General features: G+C 39.5%; 2 protein-coding genes across 4 annotated transcripts; one reads left to right on the top strand and one right to left on the bottom strand.

Annotated features, from left to right (window-relative positions):
- The first annotated feature begins 4,136 nt into the window (after positions 1-4,136).
- On the top strand, positions 4,137-7,308 carry llph (LLP homolog, long-term synaptic facilitation factor). 2 transcript variants are annotated; one of them, XM_048268024.1, is made up of 3 exons: positions 4,137-4,233; positions 4,556-4,780; positions 6,721-7,308. In XM_048268024.1, exons 1-3 carry the CDS (start codon positions 4,182-4,184, stop codon positions 6,888-6,890), a joined length of 447 nt encoding a protein of 148 aa, XP_048123981.1. In that variant the 5' UTR covers positions 4,137-4,181; the 3' UTR covers positions 6,891-7,308. The 2 variants fall into 2 exon arrangements, with proteins under 2 accessions (XP_048123981.1, XP_048123982.1); XM_048268025.1 differs by having other exon boundaries at positions 4,146-4,233; positions 4,560-4,780.
- Positions 7,309-7,382: 74 nt separating this feature from the next.
- Positions 7,383-20,157, bottom strand: hcls1 (hematopoietic cell-specific Lyn substrate 1). Of its 2 annotated transcripts, XM_048268012.1 has the most exons (17): positions 20,071-20,157; positions 19,054-19,137; positions 18,824-18,897; positions 17,943-18,072; positions 17,501-17,611; positions 17,320-17,374; positions 16,055-16,165; positions 11,577-11,687; positions 11,192-11,302; positions 10,941-10,996; positions 10,750-10,819; positions 10,023-10,177; positions 8,974-9,291; positions 8,491-8,623; positions 8,183-8,227; positions 7,973-8,041; positions 7,383-7,797 (listed from the first exon to the last, which is right to left on the bottom strand). In XM_048268012.1, the coding sequence occupies exons 2-17, from the start codon at positions 19,135-19,137 to the stop codon at positions 7,664-7,666; spliced, it is 1,767 nt and encodes a 588-aa protein (XP_048123969.1). In that variant the 5' UTR covers positions 20,071-20,157; the 3' UTR covers positions 7,383-7,663. The 2 variants fall into 2 exon arrangements, with proteins under 2 accessions (XP_048123969.1, XP_048123968.1); XM_048268011.1 differs by having other exon boundaries at positions 17,320-17,611.
- Between the last annotated feature and the right edge of the window lies 1 nt (position 20,158).

The raw sequence follows: 20,158 nt of genomic DNA, 5'->3' as shown, positions 1-20,158 counted from the left end.
GCCACTGGTCCTGAGGCATTCTCCCACGAAATATTTTTTATTTTTTAAAAAATGACCGTTTAAATGATGACTTCTGCTGAGTTTTGTGAAAAGAGAAGGGTGGAGACGAAGCAACTTCACACAGAGGCTTGGGCTTCAGGGACCCCTGAGCTCTTGGGCCCAGTAAGCCCATTCAGTAATCCATCCCTGGACCTGTGGTTTGACTCCATTTGTCTTCAAAATGTATACTTTAAAAGAAACTACAAACTAGAGTATCTTTGTTAACCTCTATATTACACATAATGTGGTTCTTTGACTTATTACTTACACCTGAAGATTTTTTTTAACTAAGGCTTAGACTCATAGGTTTGAACCTATAGCCTAATAAGATTTTGTCTTTTAATTTAGATTTTATTATGCTGGCGGCTAATCACACAATTTTAGCATATTGAAAGGGACATGATTCAGGAATAGACTACTAAGACAGGCCCCTCTTCTGTCCTCACCTCATGTTACCTCCTGCATTATGGCTTCTGGCAGAAATTACATTTTGTGCCAACATGTAGAAACACCAGGCCTACTACAGCCTTTAATTGGTGAATGGAGGTGCAAATTCCTTTCTTTGGTTATTGTCCGCGATTCACATTAACTGTAGGCTGTCACCGCCAGTGCGTTGTACACGTTTTTTCCAACTTGTGTACCGTCGCCACATTTGATTCCTACGTTTTGCCTGCATGGATGTGCGATTGAGAGCGCATCTAAATAATATGCAAAATGCAACAACCATTTCTAAGAGGCCTATAGCCTAAACGGTAATTTCTGGCATTACTACTAGCATATGAATGCATTATTTATGTGGAAAGACATGTGAAAGAAATGAAGGACAAACAATATGGAAAATGTTTCAAAGTTCCTTTTGAGTCTGATCGGCTCCAAAAATGTATGGGATTTCCTTAGCCTGTGCTACACCTTTCCAAAAGGTTTTGTGAAAACTGTAACGGTAGCTTTTGCGATATTGTTGACAGCCCTACCTCACCGCAGTAGGGTGCAGTAAATGGAAGCTTTTGACAAACCACTCAGGGGTGTAGGCTACTCTGGAACCATCACTACTAGGTCACTGTGTGCGTTATTTACGTTTGATTACATTTCAGATGCGTGTTGGTTTCCTGTAGGCCTTGTATAGCGCTTTTTTCTTTCTTTATTTTTCTATGTCCGTATATTGGGGGGACGTCCCCCTCAATGTCTATGGTGACTACGGCCCTGGTACTTATGGTACATTTAATTACCCAGCCAGGTCAGGGTAAATTAAATGTCAAATTAAAATGTCAAATCTGCCACAATGATTTGAAGGGGCCATCAGGATAGAAGCAAAATATAAGGCAGCACTTTGTTTTTGTCTTGAAATGAATAACACATTCATCCCAAACACACAGACACACCTGCTATCAACACCATGCCACATAAATCATCTTGCCTATTTCCAGGTTATGTATAAAGTATAATTTCAAATCCAGTTATGCTAGAATAACTTCTGTACACCAAGTATAGGCACATTGTAGTGAAGGCAGCAGTATAAGGGTTGTTGAAATAATATGTAATTTTAGAAAATGTGGAGTAAAAAGAGAGCCTTTCAACCATGAGTTTATTTTGAATTATATATTGATTGAACATTAAGATCAATAAATGCATAGATGGAAAAAAAAACATTTATTAATAATTCCAGTGTTGATAAATGATTAGGCAAGTGTGGAATACCTGATCAATATGATTGGTTAGGCTGGTCAAATTATGTTAAAAGTTAACATAAAATCTATATCCATTATGATACCCATAAATCTCCCAATGGAGACTACCCAGACTCTCTCCAGACAAAGTAAAATGAAGTGAGTGAACTGAGCTATAAATAGAATCCCGGCCATAATTTGAGGATTTAGGTCTGCACGCATAGTGCAAGCACTGACTGAAAGTATGCAGAACTTGTGCATTTACATAACAATACTTAATACATTTTCCTGGGGGTGACACCCCCAAACCCACCGAAAAAATGTCTGACTTGTCGCAAGCATAGACAGTAAAAGCCAAGCTCCTGATCTCATTCCATAAGCCCACGGTTGTCAATTTGGGGTACGCGTACCCCCAAGGGTACGTGAACTGATTTCAGGGGGTATGCGAAAAAAGATCTAAGTCATATGCCTTTTCAAACGTTTTCTCTATCCCACGTTGGTAACTTAACTTCCGCATTTGCACTGCACATTAAAAACTTATTTTCTCCGCATTAACAAAATATTGGAGAGTGGTAAAACAGACCAGAGAGGGTAAAACAGCGTTTCTCAAACTGTGGGTCGTGGAAACATGCCAGGTGGGGCGCGAACTGATGTGAAAAACAGGAGTTTTTTTATTTATTTTTTTATCTGTAGCCTAGGTCCAGGTAGCACCCGATGCGCAATGGACGCACTGTGTTATTCATAGGGAAGCGCTCGTGTCAAGGCAGCTTAGTTAGTCCCGACCTGAATGAGCTTTTGAACGAGGTTGTGAGAGTGGTGAATTTCATCAAGACCTGGCCCTTAAAAGCATGTCTATTCTCCGCACTTTGAGAGGAGATGGGAGCTGACCAAAAGGCTGTACTGTACAGCAAGGCAAGGTGGCTTTCCTGAGGTAAAGTGCTGTCACGTGTTTGAGCTCCGAGTCGCCTCTTCTTGGAGGAAGAGCGCATGTTTGAATCTGCAAGCACGTTCACTAATGAACATTTCTTGACGAAGCTGGCCTATCTTAGCGATATATTTGGAAAGCTGAATGAGTTAAATCTCCAGTTACAAGGCAAAGACAATCACCTAGCAGATAAGATCACTGCATTCAACAAGACGATTGTGTGTGAGATTACATGCAGATCTATTTAAAATCATTATATTCAGCACATTTGTAGGCCTATCATATGTTGACTATTGATGAGATTTGTATAATATGTTTATGATCCTATTCACTATTCTCGACAAAATTGATAAAAATAAATATTAATAAAACAATTTTAAAAAAACTTGTTAACAATTGGTGGTGTTGGGGGTACTCCGGAAGATCATTTGTCTCAGGGGGTACATGCCTGTTAAAAGTTTGGGAACCATTGCCACAAGCCTATAGAGCGCCCTCTCGCGACTGTAGACGGTAATGTTTCTTGTAGGGTTCATGTCAGTTAATATAAATGAACATTTTCATATATAAGTTGCACCTGACTATAAGTCGCAGGACCAGCCAAACTATGAAAAAAGTGTGATTTATAGTCTGGAAAATACGGTAAATAGAAAGCAAAAGTTTCATCCTAAGGGGAGATAAAGGTTAAAGGCGTCCTATTTTTTTACTTTAATACAACAGCTTCAAAGTCATTAGCATTCGCATTGCTGGCATCGCCCTGCAGGCAAAGAACCAGCCTTGCAATTTGGCTGTAGGCACCCCAGTGACATCTCGCAACAATCGTGAAACATTACGTGTTCGGTATATATGGCTCTTTGGAGATTGTTTTGCCTATTACTAGTCCTTCGGCTCCAAAACAAATGTAGGCCTACATGCACAAGTGTCAGGGGAAGGGCTCAAGCAGCAAGGTATAGCCTACTCTGCGAAACTAGTGGGAGATCTAGAACCCGTGTTTTCTCAAAATTAGGTTCCTGTAGGCTACTGTGGAGGAGAGATATCCACTTCAGTAACACCTAAACTATTAATTACAGATTTCTTCTTATCTATATTTTGATTAGGGAGAAGTTATGTTGATATATTTTCAATAGCCTGATATTTTCTACATTTTATACCAAAACATCTGACTCTAAATAGTATTTTCTATGGGATAGAGAAACATAGCCACAGTCCCTTCTTTCATTTTGTCTTTCTGTATTGTCTCAACATAATGAAACAATACATTTTTAATCTGGCTAGATCCAATTTTCCGATTGTGTGATTTGCAATATATGCAAATTATGGTACATTTTATGAATAAATGCCTAATTTGCATTTATAAACATAAAATCTCAAAAACTTATCATACATTTTTTCTTTGGTATGATGTCACTAATCAACTGGAGAAGTTTCATAGTGATACAATATTCCCCTATTTTGAGTGGTGTCGCCATCTGCCGATCCTGTTGTGGAATATCACATATCACATGGTCCGACGCAATTTACGGCTGTCGTAATTAACACCACGTGGAAAGCTGTACATGGGCTCTGGGAGACATGCGTTGAATTCAGATATCTATTTCACAACAGCGGGTGAGTTGTCTGAAAATTAATATTCGCAAGTTTGTGTCCAATAGACTCGTAATGGACTTCACTTGAATCAAGTAACGTTTGGCCGTATGTTAGTAGTTGGTGCCACAATGGCTATGTTAGTGCTAGCTAATGTTAGCTATTGATAAGGTCGATATTGTCATCAGTGAGCTTTTGCTAACTAGTAGCCTATTAAAATAGGTCTAACATAATACTAGCCCACTTGACAATTTAATCATTTACGTCAAAGGTTCTGAACTCTAATGATGGTTGTCAATGAAGTTCTAGTTACCTAAATTATATTTTTTGTTGTGGTCATGCATAGTTAGGTTTCCAGCAATGGCGAAGAGTTTACGGAGCAAGTGGAAGAGAAAAATGCGTGCTGAGAAAAGAAAGAAGAATGCACCTAAAGAACTGACAAGGCTCAAAGCGGCCTTGGGCCACGAAGGGAAGGGTGAAATCACTATGAAAGACATATCGGAGATCTCCACAGTAGTGCCAGCGGAGAAGCTGAAGGGAAAGCCAGGAGAGGTAGACATGGAGGGAGAAGGTGAGTTACGGACATCTTTCGTAGCAGTGTTCTCAACCCAATGCAACGAACATAATACATGTTATTTCCATCCAGAGTTTCATTATTTTTTCTCGAGATATTATATAGACGGCAGGAAAGTCGAACTACTGCGTAGTCACCGCCGTCATGCTATCCGGAGAAATTATCTTTGGACACCACTAGTTACCGATTTCCGGCTCCCATTGACTTCCATTCAACACATGTAAACAAAACGTCAATTATGTGGTAAACTAACGGCGCTGACTTATGCCAGCAACCATTTCACTTTGATAATAAACTACATTTTTGTACAACATATATAGAGCAGGAATACGATAATTTGGATTAAGCAGTGATGAGAAATGTTATGCAAAGTGTCAGCCCCTAAGACTGTACCCATTGCCTAAATTTGTGGTCGTTTAATGTCGAATGTCAGAGTAATTGAATTCCAAAACGTACCTTAATGATACTCCACAATTTATAAAGGAACGAAGTTTAAAAAGAAAAACACAATATATCAGATGGATTACACGAATAATTGACAAGGAAGTACAAGATTATTCGACGGTCGCTTCTTTTCTAATAAATGTTATGGGTTACATTACATATTTCAAGCCACTAGATGGCGGCATTTCACTGCACTTCGTGCCTTTTTTGGATGGAAAAGCAAGGAGTGAAATGGCGTCATCTGGTGGCCGTGCAGCGCAATAGCGCCATGAAATATTTAATTTACCAGTAAATTACGGTAAAAATCTTGTTTTTTCTTAATAATTATACATGGGTTTGTGGACGGCCACACGCTTGGTGGCCGTCCACAACGTTATACACTTAACCTAAATAGTCGGCTGCTGTAAGCTACAATCTGATTTTTGTGTATATCCCTGTTGTCTCAATGATAACATCTCATTTCAGACTATATTTCAAAGTTTGACGTTCATTTGGATTATTAATATAACATCGTATTTTGTCATTTTTGGCAAAGACATGCATTCCGTTAGGGATATTGAACATATTTAACATACTCTAACCATCGTGATTTCGAATTGGTGCAGTTTTCAGCACAAAAACTAATTTTATTCTTTTGCTCTTTTGCATTGCTCTATGCTGTTCTATGGTGCTTTCTGCCTCTTGGTTGCGCACGCATGTTTTCGTGACATTCCATAGAAATCCATGTATTCTACACAATTCGGATTCCTCTGATATATTGTGTTTTTATTTTTAAACTTCGTTCATTAATAAATTGTGATGTAATATGAAGGTATGTTTTTGAATGTAATTACTCTGACAACTGGGGATTGATATTGATAATTCAGTACATTCAGGTTGTCATCTGGTTTCATTTGATGGCCAGTGGCCACATGAAGTTGCTGAGACTCGACGACCAAGTGAGGCAGATCCCATACAGATGTTTCCACAGAGGAAACTATCCATGATGGGTGTATCCCTTCATGCTAGTTCTTTCAAATCTGATCTGTCACCATTGCAAGTCTAATCTTAAAGCCTTCATTATTAGCCTAACCAGAAAGTGGGCCTCGTTTGGCCACATAGCTGTTTAGTTCCAGTCTTATGAGTTCTTGTCGTCTTGTGTGTGCGTGTGTGGAATTGCACCCATCCATAGTGCCCACTGTACAAGCCTCTGTAGGCAGTGATATGATTGGGTGTTGCTTGAGTCTTTCCTTCCCTGATGGCACAGGTATATCCCATAATAGTGTCAGACTGTGAGGTGTGGTTCAGGGAGGATAAGGAATCATTTTCACACAGGAATTGGCCACCAGAGTCTAGACAACCCTATTGGAAGTTTTTGGGATGTACTTCAGAAGCAGAGACTTTACTAAAAACTAAATAGACTGTGACAGGAATATTTCAGCATGTACATTTCATGATCACTGGGCAGGTTCTTTTGTAGTTTGTTTTTATTTACATTACTGATTTACCTTCAGATGGCGCAGGTCAAATGGACCTGGATGGCAAGCTCAACAAGAAAACCCTTCTCAATGAACACGGACAGTACCCAACATGGATGAGTCAACGACAGATGAAAAAACAGAAGGCCAAACGAAATCCCAAGAAACCAGGAAACTCCAAGAAGCACAAGAAGTTGGCGTGGTAGAGACTGTCTTGCATCATCGGCCCATTGAGAATGAGAGTCTGAGAGTGCTCTGGGAAACGGAGATGGTTTTTTTCAAGTTGATCGAAATGTTAAATGTTACCTCTGTGTGCCCTCTTAATGTAAAATATTTTGTAAGAATTTACATTGAATTGATTGTAATGTGAGAAATATATTAGTCTGAACATTCTATTCCATTATGTTCTCTGAATCAAAGAGAACTGTATCTGCTTGAGATTGTCCACTTGCGACAGTCACTTATTTCAAGATGTATTTTTGCGTTGGTAACACTTCTGTAATAAGATCACTGTACACACACAGCCTCACTATAACACTTGATATGGTTATCACTGATTGTGATAACACTTTTTTGGACCTTAAAATTCAGTATGTTGGATGGATCATTAAACAGTTGAACATTTTTCTATGTATTATATTATATGTTTATGACATTTTATCTATAGTTGAAAAGTAATGATTGCAAACAAAGTGTAATTCTTATTTACAAAAATGTAATTTTAAATTGAGTCATATATTCATATGAGAACCAGTATATTGAAAGTATACAGAGATAATGTAACATAGGGTAGACTGCAAAAACAAATCTTGACACAAAGAACTGTTTTGGTCCTCAGCAGTCGATAACATTACCTGACCTGCAGCGTAAAACATTAATGGCCCATTTTGGCTTTTATTCGTGCACTCTAGTATCTAGTAAGGTAAATGCATTAATCATTAGTAATGATGTTATTCTGAAGGCGAAGGCAGGGTAGAGTTCATTTTTGCTGCACATAGGAGGCTGGGAAGAGGCCAGTGCGCCCATGGCAGGTGCCTTTCCACCACGATTCATCCACCATCTCAATGTTTGTGATGATGTCATCTGGATCAAATGAAATCTCATCGTCGTCCTCTGCAGGAGGAGAGATTGTGATTAAATCATTTGGATCAGTTCCACTGGTGAACCACCATTTTAATACACTTTTCTGACTGCCTCTGAAGATACCATACTCATCATTAGGCTGTCTGAGCGAACTCAAATATTTTTGTGATTGGGACAATAAATAGATTTCTGGAGAAATACTCACGGCCTTCATAGTCATAAAGGGCAACGGCTGTTGTTCCAGCAGGCAGTTCTTCATATTCATTATCATCAGCTGTAAGACGGGTATAAAGTCACAAATGAGTACCGTCTAAGGTTTATAAATCACTTGATCAAGATGTGATGTGCAAAACAAAAATAATAGCCAAACTAATGTCAAACTAAAGTAGCTGGTTCAATCTTGTTAAGAGCTGACCTGGGGCCGCAGGAACCCCGATGTCCTCATACTCGTCCTCCGGTTCTGGATATAAAATCACAAATGAGTACTGTCTAAGGTTTATAAATCACTTGATCAAGATGTGAATATTGGGAGGATCATTGAGTACAAATCCCTCCTGGTGCACAATATCTCATATAGATGTGGTGACTAGCACCTAGAGGGTAGGACCTTACAGTGAAATCGGATCACTTACTGAATTAAGCAAAAATTAAACAAAATCTATAATAGCCTAACTACTGTAATGTCAAACTAAAGTAGCTGGTTCAATCTGGCTAAGAGCTGACCTGGGGCCTCGGGAACCCCGATGTCCTCATACTCGTCCTCCGGTTCTGGTTCCGGTTCCGGTTCCACGTCGTCTAGCAGGTCCATCGAACGAGGGGGCAGACATGGAGGCTCCTCGTACTCCGGATCGTCTTCCTGTGAGGTTTAGGTTTAGTCAGAGCCCCCCAAAAAAGACCTAAGTTGCTTTTCATGTACTACTTATTCTGTTAAATATTGGTGTGACATTTATATTTCTGATGAGACAGTGATGCTCATAAGAAAAGTGTGACATTGTGTAAAAGATGGAGTTGGGGCAGGGGTAGCATTTTTCCGTGTGCAAACACATATGTTGTGATTCACTTGTTACATATTTACTAATATTTATTATTTACTAATAATTACAATTAATACGTATATTATAGTTTTTCCACCCCATTGTTGTTACATCTTTTGACTCATAATATTAAGTATATATTAAGTAGATAGTAATATTTGGGATCCATTACTTGTTCCACTGGTTCAGGCTCATCTCTGGGGGTTTCAGGCAAAGCCCTGGTCACCTGAGGTGGTGCAGGCAGATCCCTGGTAACCTGAGGTGGTGCAGGCAGATCCCTGGTAACCTGAGGGGGTGCAGGCAGATCCCTGGTAACCTGAGGGGGTGCAGGTAGATCCCTCTTAACCTGAGGGGGTGTAGGCAGATCCCTCTTAACCTGAGGGGGTGTAGGCAGATCCCTGGTCACCTGAGGGGGCTTCCTGCCCTCAGGGAGGGATGGGGGCCTCTGTTCCTCTGGTTCCGGCTCTATCTCTTCCCTACTCATCTGTTCCTGGTTGGCAAAAGAAATAAGGGATTGAGTGGTCATAGTTATCATCTGGTCCAACTTACAGTATACGACATAACTAAGAGGTTTGTTTACAAGTACTTGCTAGTGAAACCTATTTGTTATGCACAGAGGTTGTTTTGTTGGTGGTTTTGCATTGTCTGGTTGGGTTCGTTGTTGTAATTTATTGGTAGAGCGTGGAGGGGAGTCTGAGATGCCAGATACCACTGTTGAGCCGTCTGGAGGTGTCGTGGGCCTATTTCAATGAAACGCCTATCAAGGTGCCTGCTTGATAACCCAAGTAAAATGCTCTTGAAGGCTGTTCTGTTGTTTTGTTTGTTGTTAGTGATTTGTGATTTTGGTTTTGCCAGTAAATAGGCTTGGTTGTAGATTGCCCACTGTGTGAAATCCCCTACCTATGGCACGAGGAATTAAACAGCTCTCCTGTGTATAATTGAAATTCCTTGTGCTTATGTGCCCTTTGTCATGTCTATGTTGTTGGTGTTGTATGTCTATGTTCTTGGGTCAAGCTTTGTGAAGTCCAAGTCAAATTGTCCCATATTAAAGTTTATATCATAGAATTATACAGTATCTTTATATCATATATTATACAGTATATTATACAGTATCTTATACGTAAAAAATATATGTACCTTCATCATATACAAAATACTATCAAATAGCGATGGTCTATCTATCTCACACAGGATTATGTCTGTAGGTGTTATGTACTGTACCTGTTGTCTGCGTTTGGCCTCCTCCTGCTCCCTCTTCTCTCTAGCCTGTCTCCTGGCCCTCTCCTCCTCGGCCTTCTTACGGTTCTCCTCGTCCGACACACGGGCCATGTTCTCAAAACGGGCCTTCAAGTTCCCTGCTCCAGCACTGGATGTGGCTAGAAAACATCGGAAGCACACCTAGAATGACCACCTCATTCTCTGCAGTGCAGAAAGCATAGGGGTAATAATGTAGGCTACACAAAATATCTTAAGGAATCTAGCAAGATGCACTAGACTCAAAGAACTGATGTAGTAGTTAATATAGATCCCTAGTTTTAATATATTGGCCCCACAAATCTACTCCCCTAACTGCCTAAACAGTGGACAGATCCTGTTAATTAATAGAACCTGACATAGAGGTGGTTAAATCCCAGTATACAATAACTGTAAACAGATTTGGAGATAAGCATCCTCTAAATGTAAATATATTTATATTACATGTGAGAAACAAGTATTCAGTGGTCCTCCAAATCATGATAATGGTAACATTTGTGCATTGTTAAAGGTTGTCAAGATATATTTACCGTCATTGTACAATAACATAGTAATAGTCTACTTAATATTTGCTGGTATATCTGGTTAGGAACACATCAGATACAGTCAATCACAGAGCAAACTTTTAAAATGCCAGAGCTTGCTTTACACTATTCCTCCACATGATGGCAGCATTTAGCAATATGGGACTTACAGGCTTCCAGAGGCTGTGTCTTCTCATAGGCCGAAGTTGGAGATTCCATTTCAGTGAAAGTGGATGCGCTCTGCAGCAAATAGTGATCATGGAAATGCATTGATTATAAACTGTACAGCAGTAAGAGGCCAGTGTAAAAGATGGGGTTTATCATGTTTATCAGTCACCAAGCCACTCTGGTTGTGCACTACCTTATCCATGCGATCTGTTTCCACGCCATAACGGCCTCCAAAGCCTTTGGCATAATCTGAGTGTGATATAAGAGTCAAGCATTTTAACAATCATATAATATATTATCAATATCATGATATTGATAATTGTACTATTAATTGTATTATGGTACTGGAAGGTTTTATGCATTAACATGTAGTCAAAAATGTTTTTGGTCATATCTTCAGAATAGGGGAAAATGCAAATATGCTTTTGGATTTTTCACCATTACCTTTCTGAGACTGGTGCATTTCTGTCTGTGCCTTGTAGTCGTAACCCAAAGCTGCTTTGTCGACCTTCTCCTTCTCCACTCCATACTTGCCACCAAATCCCTTGGAGTAATCTACGCATGATAGAAGGAAAGTAATCACTTGTATTCACTGTATTTTGTGTTTTATATTTTTTGATTTATGATGATTAAATGTCTCCATATTTAAAAGTAAAACTTTCCACTCTATATTTATATTTAGAACAAATGAAGTCTTATCAGTTTCTTCCCACAAAACTCAAATTGTTACTAAAATTCACATAGCTGGCATGTGTGAAGTTGGCGGACATGATGCATGATCAGACATATCCATTCAGCAAGTAAATGGAGCCTTCAGAGAGTATCGCACCTTTTTGAGACTGGTGTTTCTCTGTCTCTCCTTTGTAATCATAACCCAAAGCAGCTTTGTCCACTTTCTCTTTCTCCACGCCATACTTCCCCCCAAAGCCCTTAGAGTAATCTAAGAGAAGCCAACAACAAAAATGTAAGGTAGTTAGGCAAGGTTTTAAAAATCACAGTTCATTCAGGGCACAGTTGTTGTCTTGGGATAACCCATACTAAACCTTAAGTGTTGGTTTGCCGTACATGGATTAAAGAGGTGGTAGCTCCTCTGAGCACAATTGTTGGGATGCACATGACACCGCCCATAAGGCCGCACTGATGATGCAATTCTTATCACGCGCCGTGTGCACGGGGACACCGACGCAGGACTATAACAGGGGCCTCATTTATAAAAGTGTTGCGTAGAAACCATCCTTTATTTGATCTTAGATCATTTCTGAAATGATCGTACGTGTGATTCAGAGAACACGAACGTACGCACAAAAAAAACGTGCGTATGCCACCCTTCCAGATGTGCCCATTATAAATCACAAATGAACGCCAACTTGTGCAAGAGCGGATGGTTTTAGGTCTCCCGCCTTTGTAAACCCCTCATCAATATCATTAGCATATGTTTTAATGAAATCAATGGCCTAAAAGCTGTAGCCTATGTAAAATTATATATTGAAAACATTGTATAGGCCTAGCCTATGCCATCTGATGTTAACTAGCCTATATGCGTCAGTTCAAATAGCTTAACTAATTATGTTTTTTTCAGCAAAGCTTTCTGGAAAGAGATCGTATGCATCCATGTCCATTGTCCTCTGCTCGCTTTCATTCCTTTTGCTTGCAGTAATGTGAATAATCAACATTTAGTAGCCTATGTTTAGGCCTACTTTGTAGAAAAAAAATTGGGTAGGCCTACCTTATGAAGGAAAGACCTAGGCCTACAGCATAATCCTGTACGCTATGGTACAGTAGGCTACTGTACGTTTCCAGTATGACCCAAGGTAATATGCTGATTTAGTCTACAAAACAGAGGACTAAATTAAGCGTAATATGTCATGTAGGCTTAACGTTTCTTTTAGGGTAGGCTATGTTTTTGCTGAAAAAAGTAGCCTAGTTCGGCCGGTCATTATTCATTCATTCTGCATTTCTTTGCTATCGTTTTCTTTCAATAATGTCCAATGGCTTAAACATTGTCCTTTATTGTTTGCTTTAAGCCTACCTTTATATTTTAGCCTACATTATCCAACTCACGTATTGTCATCTGATCTTGGGCACTGCCAGTCCAAAAAAGCAAACAGGTGCGCGCTCTGCACCTCTTTACGCAACTCCGACGCAACACTAAATATGAAGATGCCAGAGGATGGATACAAGTATGGATTTTGTGACACACATTTGTGTTTAACCTACAGACTGGGATGGCGTAGGCTCAGATTGGAGCTGGTGACTTTAACCCACAGTCTTCAGAACCACCAGAGTCACTAAGCATAGCTACTCCTAATGGTACGATGCTATTTCCTGTTGCCACTATAGTGAGCATATTTTGTCATTTATTTTAGAAACGCCATGTTGACAGTGCTGTTTAGATTCTATGGGATAAGCCCTGAATGTTTTCAACTGCTGGCTTTTCACCCCCTGCTTCTAGCCATCAGTAAGCTCACGCCATGTTTGTTTGTCAAGTGCTCACCAGAAATTAACATTGCATGACACTCCTGCGATCCAAGACAGGTTCTCTTCAAGTTGTTTGTTTTTTCAATATTTATTTTAATTAATCAAACAGCAAACATCCTGACTTACATCCTCATGCACATCTCATTTCCAAATAATAGCCTACTACAGACAAGGACACAAGTTACTCTCCTTCTTAAAGTGAAAGGCACCTAGACTTACACACCACTAATATAATGTAATCATGACATTAAAGGTAGGTGTTAAAAAAGTAAAAAGGTTGACAGTGGGTTATGAAAGTTAATAACAATTAAGTTACTCCAGACATTTCCCATTATAGAGCAGCTGGTTCTGTGCAACCAAAGGTATTCCGCAAGATACAGCATGGAAATAGGAAGAGGCCACTAAATGACTTCTAATACAAAGACTTCAAATGGTTGGAGTATTCCATATTTAGTGTTTTGCTACCCCTTCCATAATTTTTTCGCTTCCAAATTCCCCATCGTCTGTCTTCAAATCAGAATCAGACTTTTGTAACTGGAAGCAAGACGGTGATTCAAAGACCATTCCAAATCAGACCATTGTAAAAATAATTGTTGAAAAAAAATAGTGTAAATATGATGTAGTTGTTGCTCACATGCTGTGTGTGTGTTTGTTTGTTTGTTTGTTTGTTTAAATGTATGCAAACTGGCAGTGAAGGTGGTTTCTCTTATCAACAAAAGGGGAAAGAGTTGAAGTAAAACTTGTTCAATTGAACAAAAATGAGTATGATAGTACAAATATGATGTATGATTTCTGTTTAAAATATCAATGCATTTCCGCTGAAGTGTCTATTATATTTTAAACATGTTCTGAATGCCCTTTTTAAAAATCCGATACCGCATGGAGCAGTCCACCTCACCGAGATTGCAGAATTCATTCATATTTTAGCCTACATTATTCAACTCACGTATTGTCATCTAATCTTGGGCACTGCCATTCAAAAAAACAAACAGGTGCGCGCTCTGCACCTCTTTACACAACTCCGACGCAACACTAAATATGAAGATGCCCTGCTTTCAGAGGATAACTTATGTTTCTTTGTAGTGCTATACAATGTAGGCTATAGATATTTTATATCATATATAGCCTACATTGTATAGCTTACATTCAAATATTACCTTTCTGTTACGAAGCTGGGAAGGCCTGTGAGCGCAAATTAGGATGTAGTGGAGGCTAATTGCGAGTAAACACAGTTTATCTACCTCTGACATTTCAGAAATAGAGTTTAGGCCTACCCACCTCTTATTAGAGTTTATCCACCTCTCAAAAGAGTTTATTCACTTTTAACATTCAAAACTGTATTATCCAATACTATCCTATAGGCCTATTTCCAATACTGCATAATAACCTCCACCATTATCAAACATGTTCGAATGTCTTTTTTAAAAATCCGATACCGCATGGCGCAGTCCACCTCACTGAGATCGCAGAATTCAATTAAAAATCCGATACCGCATGGAGCAGTCCACCTCACCGAGATTGCAGAATTCATTCATATTTTAGCCTACATTATTCAACTCACGTATTGTCATCTAATCTTGGGCACTGCCATTCAAAAAACAAACAGGTGCGGCTCTGCACCTCTTTACACAACTCGGCCCTTAACACTAAATATGAAGATGCCCTGCTTTCAGAGGGATAACTTATGTTTCTTTGTTTGTGCTATACAATGTAGGCTATAGATATTTTATATCATATATAGCCTACATTGTATAGCTTACATTCAAATATTACCTTTCTGTTCTGAAGCTGGGAAGGCCTGTGAGCAAATTAGGATGTAGTGGAGGCTAGTGCAGTAAACACAGTTTATCTACCTCTGACATTTCAGAAATAGAGTTTAGGCCTACCCACCTCTTATTAGAGTTTATCCACCTCAAAAAGAGTTTATTCACTTTTAACATTCAAAACTGTATTATCCAATACTATCCTATAGGCCTATTTCCAATACTGCATAATAACCTCCACCATTATCAAACATGTTCGAATGTCTTTTTTAAAAATCCAATACCGCATGGCGCAGTCCACCTCACTGAGATCGCAGATTTCATAGTTCACCCACCTCTTATTTTACCACTACATCCCTGGCACAAATGTACTTTTCCTCTCCTAAACGAGGGCAATTGGACATTTTATGGTCGATATTAGATTGGTGAGAACACCAAATATACTAGATCACCTGTAAGAATGTTTCAATCATTCCATCGTAGGTCTTGGTGTTTTTTAGATATTATGAAATAAGTAAGCTATACGTTTTTTCAGTTTTTCAGTTTTATGCCAAACCATGAAACATTAAGCTGCGTCCAAAAACTCTCTCAAAATCTTCTGATATTGATCATGCATATGGCAAAGAAAGACATGAGATCGTTGGTCTTGGAATTTTGAAAATGCATCGCACTTAGACCTCAGATTACTTGCAGTACCCCGGCATTACCACAAGGAAATGGTCGTACGTCAAGTTTGAACCTGACGTGGAGATAAGCACTTTTCCACGTCAAAGACGTTTTTTATAAATCTGAGCATTGGCATGGATTTGAGCGTACGCACGGTCTAAGATCAAATCTGTGCGTAAGAACGCTTTATAAATGAGGCCCCAGGGCTCTAAGCCTAGTCCTAGACTAAAAGCTTTTTTCAATGTTGTTGTTCATTGATGTTCTCTTTTACTCCTAGACTAGTCCTAGGTTTAATCCATTTACCAGAAACCAAACCCATCTGTTTTAAAAAACAGTCCTCCACTGTACTTCACACGGGGAACACTAAACAGGCTGCTTAAGGCACAGACTATGAGGTCACCTTTCTGGGACTGGTGTTTCTCTGTCTGTCCTTTATATTCGTAACCCATTGCAGCTCTGTCCATCTTCTCTTTCTCAACACCGTACTTTCCTCCAAAGCCCTTGGCATAGTCTGAGTGGAGCAGAAACATGTAAAAAACATCACATAGTTAAATGTATCCAATGCAGATTCAGTTTTTTTTTTTTTTTGTTACTGGGCTACTCCTACAGATGCGGGTCATGGTTTGCACCTTTCCTCTTGGACACAGTACATGTGGATACTGGCATATAATGACCGAAGAGCCATGTCCACTGACAAGGTAATATTGCACCAAACAGTATAGGCTAGTGCACGATTGCTGTAAAGCAGTTTGTTATTCTCAGGGTCGCAGTGGTGTAGTCTAGTTAGCTGTAGTGGATGTACTGTGATGTAATAGTTAGCTGTAGTGCGTACTGTGATCAACCCCATGTTAATACATTTTTAAGCAATTTTTAAGTGGGTATACTGAGATGGTGATGCTTTCTAAGTGGGTATACTACGTAGTCCTGCATATCACGTAGACTACACCAGTGCAGGGTCGGGGTAGAGCAAAGTTGCAAGGAGAAAAACTAACAAAGGATGCCTTTAAAACATGTAACATCCAGGGATGGTAAAACTATATCACGATAATGTCATGATATTTATGGCAATAACAATATAAATGGCGATGTGAAAATAGTACTATAAACAACTTTTTTTTTTCAACCACAAGTCAGCCGTGCAAAGTAACTTGGTCCTTTGCACAGCTGGGACTCATTTCTCAACTCATGTTTCTCATCTACAGTTCAGTCATCTTTGTTCTCATTCTACATGTGAGCTGACCATCTTGCCATCACCTGTATCATTAATATTGCAATATGACAAATTCTTATCATAGGGAGGAATTCTGCTAGTATATCAATGACAATAGGACTAATATCACGGGCAAAGAGCCTAATGACTTTTTCACTTGCAGATTGTGAAGGCACAATACCCAAAGTCATCTTGAAATTGAGTCTGTGAAGTTAAATGCATCCATTTCCTTGATTGTTTGTTACATTTGGTTCCTTAAAAACACTGACGTGTTTTCTTTAATTGGTGTGAAAGCCAACCAAATGTAACAAACAATCATGGAAATTCTCAATTCTCATGACCAGTTAGGAAATTCAGTGGGTTCACTTGGGTAACTACAAATATAGCTGTACATTATAGATGTTTATTATAGCTGTACAATAAATGAAATGAAATGAAAAGAAAATGAAAAATACCTTTTTGTGACGCATGTTCCTTCACCTCTGCTTTGTAGTCATAACCCATGGCTGACTGAAAACAACAGAGACGGATAATGAACATTTCACTCCATAACCCATTGCAGGTATCCCTGACAACATGACCCATCTTATTGGCCACACTGTAGTAGATGAACAGACACAATGAGAAGAGGGTCACCTTATCCACCCGCTCCTTCTGCACTCCAAACTTCCCGCCAAAGCCTCGCGCTGCGTCGGTCTGGGAAGAGTGCTGCTCCACGTCTGCCACATAGCTGTGCCCCACTGCCACCTGGGTAATGACACAGTTGGAACAACTCTTGACTCACCGGAACAGACACGCTCTCCTCCAAAAATAAATTAGTCTTTCTTTGGGTGCGAGTTAGAAAAAGGACTTTAAAATAAACTAGAAAAATCACACTCTCAAGCGTTTGCTCCTCATTTGTCATTATTGGACCATGCCTCAACAAAGAAATGCATTTCGACCCTAGGCCATCATCAGTGGCCATCACGCTGATAATGGCCTTGGTCCGAAATGTGTTTCTTTATTGAGACAAAGACTTATTAATAGCAAACGCTTGAGAGTGTGGTTTTCTACTTTAACAACTCTGGACTGGTCTGACCTTGTCCATGCGGTCATTCTCCACTCCGAATTTTCCACCATAGCCGTACGAGGCTTTCGGACCCTGTTCCAGTTCCTTCTTCTTCACTACCTCATGCTCCCGAGACACGTTCTGTCTCAGCTCTGCCACACTACAGACAAAAACATCAAGGGATCCACTGAGTAAACCGGCAAGGCAAAAGCCATCTGAGGCGTATCAGTAGAGTTTTAGAGTGGAAACGGTGTTGTTATGGCTGTTAGACTGGATCTGGAATCTCATAAATGGTTACAAGATATAGCTAACTCAAAACCCTGTGCAGAAATACTAAAGTATGGATCACTGTTGTTATAAGTTATGTCTGCCCCTAGACTAGTTGTCCATATAACATGCAACCAAGGCTCTACTGTACAAATCTGGTGTTCATGTTTGACCTTAAAAATGTTCCATATTGATATTTTTAAAGTAGCAACAGTATGAGAAAATATCCCATGGTCAGTTCTTGTAAGTTTATTAACTGTACATGTTAAAAAAACTCAAATAGACGCAGCAGCAAAAACGTTCCTCAATCTCCATGGTATCACATCAATATTGGCCAACACCTTTAGCGGTTGTGTGCCTGTTCCATCTCTACCAGCTGAAATGAGTAAAGAACTTACACAGCAACATTCAGCCTGACACAGCCACTGATACTTTCAGTGCTCCATATTTGGTAATACAACTAGAGATGTGAGTGATATTTCAACTTCCCTTTCCTGTTTCTGCTGTGACGTTGCCCCCGCAGTGGTTTGATTTCAACACTTCATTTATACCAGTTGTTGTTATCCCAAACAAGTGTATTATATAACAAACTGCATAACTGTGGAATAAACATTCTTTATGTTGGGATAAACTATAATCGGTACCTGATGTGTTCTTTCCGACCAGAGCCTTCTATGCTCTTGGCCCCCCATCTCTGCTCCTGCTCAGATACATCATTCTGACACACACACACACACACACACACACACCTCATCAAATTTGATATGGGAATGAATGGTGAGCCTTTGACTTACTAAAAATGACATCTCTACAGTGCTACATGGGTGAGAGAAGGTAAAAGAGTGCATTGCAAACACGCTTCTGCTCTGCATACCTCAAAATCCGGATCCGTCTCCCAGTCATCTCCCTCCGATGCCACCTTCATGGACACATTATGTCCAACTACTGATTTCCACATCTGTGTACAAATCAACATTCAAACAATGCCACATTTTAGTTTCTCACACACACCTTGCTCAATTGACATACCTAGGCCTACAACATAGGCCTACTGATGGACCAAGGTTCTTATTTTATTTTTTGTGTAATGTGCTTCATACTTTTTTGCGAAAAATTGCATAGGTGGTTGCAGCAGTAAAATTCTTACAACTTAACAGTAACTCAAGAAATAATATGGCCATAACGTCTCTTCCCTTTTCTGAAGTGCGGCCCAGCTATTTTTGGATACTGAAACAACGAGGCCGCATTAAACTCTGTCATCTTATCGTCAGGTCAGACAAAGGAAATTAGAGAGTGCTATATGTGTCACGCATGCATATTCGCAAATATCACATAGGCTAAAACGACACGCTACAATATGACGAAAATATCCTGTAATGCTACCTCGTTGTTTTGCTTCTCAAGTGAGCTATTCCACAACCACGCCTCTCTGTATGGAGATGATAAATTACATCAATTACAACTAGGCTACATATGTCAAAAATAACTATTATTGTCAACACAATGAGCCGCTCTGCAGTCAGTGTCACAGTCTGCTTAGTTTTCTTTCGCAAGAACAATTTAGCATTGTATGAGGCTTACTGACAGGTTACTTCCTCAATAAACATTTTATAGCCTATTGAAACTTTCAAGAGCCAATCCTACTCCATTCGCAATTTACTGTCTGAAAGAAAGATAGGCCTACTGAAAATAATCCAAATAGTTTAAATGCCAAAAAGTGCGTTTTTGTTATTAGCCTAATACCAAGAATCAGAATAACGGTAGCCTGCAACTTCCTGAACAGTTGGCAAGTGCCAAGTTGAGAGAATCTTTACTCAGATTGATGGGCTAATCAATGCAAATCCAAACATGATCACCTAGTAACTTTTCGACCTTCATTGACGATCATTACCTTTTTAAGATGTATGTTTTGATGTCCGGTCTTTAATCCAGGCGCAGTTCCACCTGCTCGGACACAGAGGCGCAAACTTCAGGGGCGG

Source organism: Alosa alosa, chromosome 17 (genome assembly GCF_017589495.1).
Source record: "Alosa alosa isolate M-15738 ecotype Scorff River chromosome 17, AALO_Geno_1.1, whole genome shotgun sequence".
NCBI classification, from domain to species: Eukaryota; Metazoa; Chordata; class Actinopteri; order Clupeiformes; family Clupeidae; genus Alosa; species Alosa alosa.
The sequence above is the reverse complement of the archived record's forward strand: the minus strand, read 5'-3'. Positions and strand labels throughout refer to the sequence as shown.